This window comes from Centruroides sculpturatus, unplaced genomic scaffold, assembly GCF_000671375.1.
Source record: "Centruroides sculpturatus isolate CEXI.00-Female unplaced genomic scaffold, Cexi_2.0 scaffold81, whole genome shotgun sequence".
Lineage (NCBI taxonomy): Eukaryota > Metazoa > Arthropoda > Arachnida > Scorpiones > Buthidae > Centruroides > Centruroides sculpturatus.
In genome coordinates this window covers 757,757-766,742 of record NW_019384371.1, presented here as the reverse complement: position 1 = coordinate 766,742, position 8,986 = coordinate 757,757, and the positions used below count along the sequence as shown (strand labels likewise).

The 8,986-nt window shown below is 29.2% G+C and overlaps 1 protein-coding gene across 1 annotated transcript in view; it reads right to left on the bottom strand.

The window, feature by feature from the left end:
* Positions 1–8,986, bottom strand: part of LOC111614894 (neurobeachin-like) — a 278,182-nt gene that overhangs the window by 233,808 nt on the left and 35,388 nt on the right. Inside the window, exons 4-5 of the mRNA XM_023356276.1 lie at positions 8,000–8,101; positions 7,780–7,874 (exon numbers count right to left, since the gene is read on the bottom strand). Coding sequence (XP_023212044.1) covers positions 7,780–7,874; positions 8,000–8,101 — 197 coding nt within the window. The remainder of the gene's footprint in view (positions 1–7,779; positions 7,875–7,999; positions 8,102–8,986) is intronic.

The following is an 8,986-nucleotide window of genomic DNA, read 5'->3' as shown; positions in this document are numbered from 1 at the left end:
GAAGATAAAATAAAAAAGTAACATAAAATTAGTACGTTAAACACAGCTATTTTTCAGCCAGAACATGTTGAAATTCCAGTGTGGCAACATTCCAGCATTCCACCTGAAATGTTGGTCTACTGACAGATAGCATGAAAAAGTATCATTAGCCAGTATGTAGTACTGGCAATCGATCAGTAAAAACACTATTCTATGTTCAGTCACCATATGCATACTGGCAGTTATTTTTTTTTAGAAAAAGAGCACTTATGTCACCCATACACAACTTCTCCAAAAAGAGAATCATTTAGCTGTATCCAAACATATACCATATTGGTAACATAACCAATTAAATTATTACAGCATATTTATCTTAGCATCAGAATATTGACTCAAGATGTCATTGGGACTAAATAACAATTTTTTCATCTATCTTTGTTTCTTTGTATTCTCTAGGTATGTTTCTTTGTATTCTCTAGGTATGTAGTTAATATACTAGAATTTATACTCTAAGTGTTATTTTTGTTTTTATTAATAATAATTTCAGCCACTCAGTTTTCAATCCTTTTAAAAATCATTCTAGAAGTTATATTCTCTGTTATTAAATAAATTTTAAATATTTTTTTCCTGAAAAAGTCTTAAACAAATATAAAAAATTGTATAATAAAAATAATCTAATTTTTTTTAAAATATAAAAAGTAAATGCTATTTTGTATTGTGAATGAAAATAAAAAAAATAAATTAATTCTATTTCTTCAACACAAATGCATCAATAACAAACATTAATAGATAGAAGAAAATGATTTAACATATTTCTTTAACAAGTACAATCATTATTCATGCTGAAGATGGTGACTTATTTGTCCCTAAACAAAATATAAACTAACCCCTTCAACTAATAATTTAAAATGACAAATATAATAATCAAAAATCAATACTAATTTACCATTAACCCTTCAAACCACAACATGTTGATAATGTCTTGTTTAAGACATTGTGCATAGATGATGCAAAAATGTACTTCGAACTTCAATATTCTTTATTCATAGTATATGTCACCACTTATGGGTTAAGTAGCCTCTCTAAACTAACCATTTAGTTGTTTATGAGCTTTGAATAAAGTGATATCGTATTTGCAGTGTACTTGTCACTATAAAAAATATAAATAAAGATATTTTGGCATCTCTGTTGCAAAAATATCTTTATTTAACAATGTCATAGGTTTCAATAAATTCTTAGACTTATATTAGTTTGAAAATATACCAAACAGCTTTCAGGATGCCTATATTTTCATAATGTTTCTAGCTGTCATATAGCTTAGAACCAGAAGGAATTGAATGAAGATTAAGAATAAGTTGTGAGGGAACTAATAGAAGAAAGAGAATAGCCAGAAGAGAGTGAAACTGAGTCAAAAGAGCAAGAGATTATAGAAGATAATTGACAGTGGCTCCAAACAATTGGCTGATGAGATATATGACTTTTTTGTAGAAGACAAGAATAGTAGAACAAAATTGATCTGTCAAGAATGTGGTAAAAATGTCTGTAAGAATCACAGTGACATAATCACTAAATGTGCCATGTGTGTAGGCAAACAAGAGATGAAGATGGAGTGACCAATTTTTAATTAGATACTTTATAACTGTGTTTGCTCAATAAAAAGTTTTAAGATTAATTCCCTTTTTTACGAGGGCTATTTTTTAAATAAGGTCTGTTTGTGAATGAGAGTGAGAATGACACGCGATTGCAGAAGTGCATGAGCATCTGCTTACAGCATGCTTTGCGCGTGTTTAGATGCCATTTGCAGCAGTATCGTCTGTCTGTGTGCTGAACTGTAGAGGTTTATAATGTTTAAGAAAACTGAATCGCCCACCGACTGTAAGATACAATCTGTTATTCGATTTCAGCACAAAAGATCATGGTAACTGTCTTTTGGGACAGGAAAGGGACTTTGTAGTGGATTTTATGCCAAAAGGCACAACAATCAATTCTGATGCTTATTGTGTGATCTTAGAAACTCTGCCATGCCATACAAGACAAGTAGCATGACCTAATGTCTTTTGGCGGCAGGTGGCAGATTTCTTTGAAGTCAGAATTTAAAAAATTTTTGCGTGTTATGTATGACAAATGTTTGAACAAAAATGGAAATTATGTAAAAAAGTAGATAAAAGTATGTAGAATATGGAAAAAAATATATTTTAATGATACTTACAGTATTTTTCTTCTTATTAAAAAACGGTCCTTATTTAAAAATAGCCCTCGTATTTTATTCATATTTTCAAAAAAAAAATTAAATATTGTAGAATATGAAGTAATATTACAATTATATTAGAATCAAAAAACATGATATAGGTATATCTTGTTTATTGATTTTATATTATTCATTTTAATTTTTATTGTGCTTATATCATTAAGTATCAATATAAAAGTAAAATCAGGTTGGTTAAGGCAAATGATAGAAGATAAAATAAAAAAGTAACATATTAAAAACAAAACACTAATATTTAAAAAAAATGTTCTTTTATGTTAAAATATGACAAAGTATTTTAAAAGTTTATTTAATCACTGGTTAAGAATTATTGAACAATCCATATGGAATAGGATAATTGATTATTTACACCCAGAAGTTGATGGGATATGTTATAAGTTCATTTGAATTAATGAATATCCTAATTGCTTTCCTGAATTACAAACTGACTTCTGTACACAAATACAATTTCAATCATTTACAATTTGACTTTTTTTATACAAATCAAATAAACATTGTATTATAAACAACGTATATGAGTATAAACAAAGATTGTTTATGAGTATTAACAAAGATAATACTCATAAAACAATAAAATATAAATTCATAACACAACTCATTATTTAAAAATCCACTATTGTCTCAATATAATAGAGATTATATTGAGACAATAGTGAGAGAGAGAGAGAGAGAGAGAGAGAAAGAATGAATCATAGCTTCATTTTAGAAAATATGCAAAAGAAATTAAATTCTTAATTGCATACAACAGTTTAATTAAAAATATAATTAAAAAAACTTTTTCTTTTTATAAAAACAAATTTTTTCATTTTATAAAATTCATTTTCCTATCTTTTATAATCATTTTTAAAATATTTATATTATTTGAAAGAAAAGAATATAAAAAAAAACATTCTCTTTCAGAAATAAATCTGTTGTCTATGGAAATGAGATTACTAAAATCAAATTCACAACAAAAGCTTAAAATTATTTTCTGAAATAATTGTAGTAAGTTAGGAGTGGAAACTAAAATAAATCTTCAAATGAATTTTCTCAAGAGAGAATGGGGAAAGAGAGAGAGGATAGGGAGAGAAAGATAGAAGACTACACAGGGCACAAGAAAAGCATCAAGAAATATAGAAAAATCAAAAAAGTTTCAAATTATATGTTCAAAATTACTAGCACTTGCATCTTCTACAATCATTTTGAAAAACAAAACAAAAGAACTAAACAAGTAACAATTTATGAAGAGAAAACAATTAAAAAAAATGTTACAAATCACATTTTTTTATCAATGTTAAATCTAAAATAACTTTATATTATGACAATAGAACAAACAAAATTAAATCCAAATTTATTTGCTGATAAAATTTTACATTCATATTTTTAAGTTATAAATTAAACAATAACAATAATAAAAATCAACATAATATTAATCCTTTTTTCTTAAAATTAAATAAGTATTGTATTAACATTTAATTATTTCTTTGATTCAATGTAAAAATTTTTGATTTTAGATGTAAATATATGAACAGGGCTTAAAGCAGTCATGGCATTGAAAAAAAGTGAAAGAGGGTTAACACTGAAAAGAAGCTAAAAAAGCTAATAGTGTTAAAGTGAACTAAAAGAGGCATTATTAAAAAAACACACAAACACACACACATTTTGTATCAATAACATTGCATATGATATTAGATTGATTTTTAATTGGACTGAAAAAATTAAATATGAAAATACAAGGGTCATTCTGAAAGAAAAGAACGTTTTGATCTGACGAGCCATGCAGTTCTCCCACCAACCCCCACTGCCATGCCATGGACCTTCCCATTTTTTCGCTCCATATCTGATGCTATCAGCAAGCCATAACGATCATTTACTATTTACAGTGTGACTTTGAAATGTGTGACAAAATTAAAGATCCCACCAAGTGTAAGGTTTGTAGTGTAATATGCTTTTTGAATGCAAAAAAAGTCTGCCCTATCAAAATTTATAGACAGATAACTGAGGTTTATGGTAATGTGATGAATGAAGCTTCAGTTCGAAACAAATGACAGGGATTGTTGTCCAGAGGCATTGTGCTTTTTCAGGATAATGCATGTACGCATGCTGTTGCATTGATGAAGAACTTGCTTCAGCAGTTTAAGTGGGAAGGTTTTGATCATCCTTCTTATATCCCAGGCTTGGCTCCGAGTGATTCCCATCTTTTCCCAAAATTGAAGGATTTTTTGGCCAGGAATCACTATGGAAGTGACAACAAACTGAAAGAGGCCATTAATGACTGGTTCAAGAACTTAGCGGTAACTGAGTGTGCAGAAGGCATAGAAAAGGTTGTGATATGCTATGACAAATGTTTAAATTTCTATGGCAACTATGTAGAAAAATAGCTAAGGTAGCGTATGTGTTGAAAAATAAGTTTTGTTTCATTATCTTAAATAAAAATATCTAGAGAAACAAACGTTCTTTACTTTTAGAATGACCCTCATAGTTAGGCTGAGTTTATACTCCAGAAAAGTGACCAGTAAGACTGCATTAAGCCATAATGGGCCTGCATTAAGTTTTCATGTGTCCTGTACAGAGTTCCTACCATTATACAATAAAGGAAATGGAAGAGTAACATAACTACCAGAATGTGTCTCCATATAACATGTCAAATTTCAAATGCCATTTATTTCAAGGTACAGTTTTTGATTTCTTGTTAAAAAAATTTGTAATTAAAAGATGATTTTCTTTTGTTTAAGACATGCTGCAGTTTCTGCACTTCTTTTGTTTTCTCCTCTTCATCACACCGAATTTTCTTCACACCAGAGTAAGCAATTCACTATGAAGTTTACATATTAAAGGATCATTGCACTGAAAATGCCCAGAAAACTTTGTGAATAGTTCAGCACTAGATATTCCCAAATAGAGTTCAGCTTTGATGGTAGAACACTTCAATGACTTTGAGATTATCTTATATGAAACACTATTCATTAAGCTTGAATTCTTGAGGAATGTGCTTTAGGAAGTACAGTGGTACCTCAGGATACGAAATTAATCCGTTCCGAAACTGAGATCGTATCATGAAAATGTCGTAAGGTGGATCATCTTTTCCCATACGATTACATGTAAAACCAAATAATTCGTTCCAACGCGAAAAACATACTCAAATTAAAGCCAAGTAATACATTTAAAAAAATAACTGTATTAAGAAAAACAAATGAAAAATGCGAACTAATGTAACGTCGTATGGTGAGTTTTTGTTCATATCGTGGAGCAAAAATATGTTCGAATTTCATGTCGTATCCTGAAAATTTCGTATGCTGGGACGTTCGTAACCTGAGGTACCACTGTACAAGCTATTACCCATGACTTCGCATGTGTGGATTTTGCAAGCAAACCCCATTTATATTCAGTATTTCAACAACCATAGTAATTATCATATAACACCTACCGCTGAGAATGATGAGAATTGCCGAGAATCAAACAAACTATTTTCAATTTGATCAATTTTCTGGAACAGTTACAATTGTTCTATAATTGAACCAATATGCAATAACAAATTCGAATTTAAAACGATTCAAACATTTGGTTAAAAAATCGAAATATATAAAAATATTTATAACAATGTCTGAAATGTTATCAATTTAATTCATATACCTAAGTACTCAATGAAGACTAAACATAACTGAAAACAAAATATCGCATCTACAATAGTACAGTAGAAGCCATTCTTCAGGTTAAGCCTTAATCCTTTCCCTCTCCCCCTGTGGAGAATTTTCAAATTTCTTAGTGTGTGTTTTCATGATGTACCCTAACTGTGTACAAAATTTCACCTCTAGGTTCAGCAGTTTGCTCTGGGTGATGATGAATCAATCAGTCAATCACTCACTTAGGACAATTTTATATATTTAAGTAATTTTATATATTTAGATAATATGAGTCATTCCCATTGTTCGATCAATTGTTTTGCTGCAAGACCAAATGTCAGTCATCTAGTTGATGAATACTTCATAAATTTGTTGCATGGCAAATTAAGTTTCTCTTGAATTTCTGTGTATTCATCTCACCTAGAGGGCCACCCATCATAAAAGTTGTGTTGCTATGATGAGATCACCACCATCTCCACCCAACTCTTTCAGGCCTTTCAAAAAGGCATTGTGGATTGTATGAATGCTGCAAGTCCCTATGTTGATGAGGCCTTTTTTGCGAGTTGGCAGAATTTCCTCATTTATGAGATGCAATACTTTTTTGTTTACATTTGGTTCATTGCATCCAATCATCAGTAATTTATCAAAAGGTAGATATGCATCTTCAATTGCCAGTATTATTTTTGATTTAATTGTTTCAACATCTGCATGACCAATAAATGAGGTCTGGATATGCCTGCAGACAAGTTCCTGTTGTTCCTCTGACCAGTATCTAATCAGTATTTTCAGTTATTTTCTGTCTTCTATATTGCATGTCTCACATTAAAATTCTATAATATGACCATTGTGCATGATCTACCATTTGATCAAAGAAATATGGGGCCAAAGCTTCAGTGATTAAGTATCTCATTTTTTGATGTGACAATGAGAATTCTTTTGGAAGATTGTCTGCACACTTGGCACTGATTGTCTCCTTTATATCATGACATGATGCAAATGAATAATTGCTGGTTGTCATTTTTATAGTCCATATAAAGCTCTGCAATGTAAGCACTGTTTGCACTACAAAGTTGAAGCACTGGTTGTTGAATGATTGGTGTTCTGAACTGGCACCTGAGTCTACAACATTGCTCACATTAGCAACACTTTTAGCATTAATACTTTGACATTGAGACATCTGAGGGGCAGTCGTCAGTCTTAACTGCTTGGGACCAAAGACTTCATTGCATTTATTTATATGTTTTGTGCAGCTTGAATGTTGGAGGATTGCATATGGGGGTGTGCTAGTCGCTATTTTGCTCCTGAACGCATTTACAAAAATAAATAAATAAATTCCACTTGGAAAATGAAAAAAGCTAAAAAAGCAAGTTTGCCTCAGAAAAAGCTAAAAAAGAGAGGAGCTATGAAAAAAAGATAAAAAAGTGAAAAAAGTGAGTCACTTTAAGCCCTGTATGAATAAAAACATTTAGAACTTACACACAATTTGACTAACATCTCACAAAATTAACAAACTTGTAATAAATTTATGAATATAAATTATATATTAATACCATTCTTATTTGTAAAGATTCATCATTTATTATAGGAATATAAAGTATTATTTAAAATCATTATAGCAAAAACCTAATAGTTAAATAATACTGTAGTAAAAAAATAATTATTATTATAATCAAATGAAGAAGTAAAGAGAAATTTTGGCATTTAATTATAAATTTATATATAAAATTTATAATTAAATGCAATAAAATAATAATTTAACATAGTAATTTTATATAATTATTTTGCTACAATTATTGATTTATAGTATTGCAATGCTTTCTAATAACAGAATAATTTCAACAACTAAAAAAATATTTAATAATGATGATATAATTCCAATTTACATCATAAAATATAGCAAACTTTCATAAAAATTAAAGAGACGTTACTTACAGCACCCTTTTTACCAGAGAAACTGAAAAATGTATCAGGACCTTGCCTTAAAGGAAGTTGTCTCAAAACAGTTAATAANTTAACAATTAAAAATATAATATTTAAATAAAGATTTTTTTTTAAATATATAAATTTCATTTATTTTTACAATTTCAAATTTATGAAAAATATATAAAATCTATTACTTCGTTTATTTTTCATGATAATTTAATTACAATTACCCATTTTCCTGTATCTGCCTTCATACACCCAATCAGTAACTTTAATTCTCGGACTGTTATACTATAGCTTGCTAACACACCTAACATTTCAATCAAAAGATCTATAAAAAAATTGAAAAATTACAATTAGCACTATTATTGTTATAAATTACAAAGTTTAAGTAAATTAAAAAAGTATTTATCAATTTCTGCATTTTATCATTAAAGATTATAAAAATAATTTTAATATACACATCAAAACTACCTATACATAGTAGAACATCAGTTTAACAAATATCTGAACTTAGCTGATAAAATAGTCCCATCCCAACATACTAATAGGAATAATAATGTATTTTTACCTTGATAAGCATATCTAAAAATATTACAAATATTTAGGAACAATAGTAAGAGAAGATTTAGATCCAAAGGAAGAAAAAGCACAAATGGTCTTTTGTGGACAACAGATAAAACTTTTTCGATTGTTTGGAGAATAGAATGGTGCTAAGTGAACATTACAATGAATTACAGTAGACCCCCCTATAAAACGGGTTCATATAATTCGGATTCGTATACAATGGCGAAAAAATTGCAATTGTATTTGCATAAACACACTAAAAGAGAGACTTCTATATAATGGTAAAACGTCATTGCCAACTTGTGTCATGACAGGATTGGTTGAATTTACACCAATAGCGGATATTGCACAAACCGTTGAGTTTAAACGAGCAGCGGACCTACTAAAAACCATTTATTATTTAACGTCCATAAAAATTATATTTATATTAATGATGTCTCCAAAGTTCAGCAAATTTTTCACAGAAAAATAATTTATCAGGAAACATGCACACCCCCGTTCAATGCGCTGCTCCACAACAAAAACAAGCTTAAGCAATGGCGTCGTCGAACGGTGCACACTCAGTAAGTAATCCTACAATTTTTTGTTTATAGCATAGTTTATATGGATTATTCCCAAAAAATTATACGTATTTTGGAAATGTTGAGTC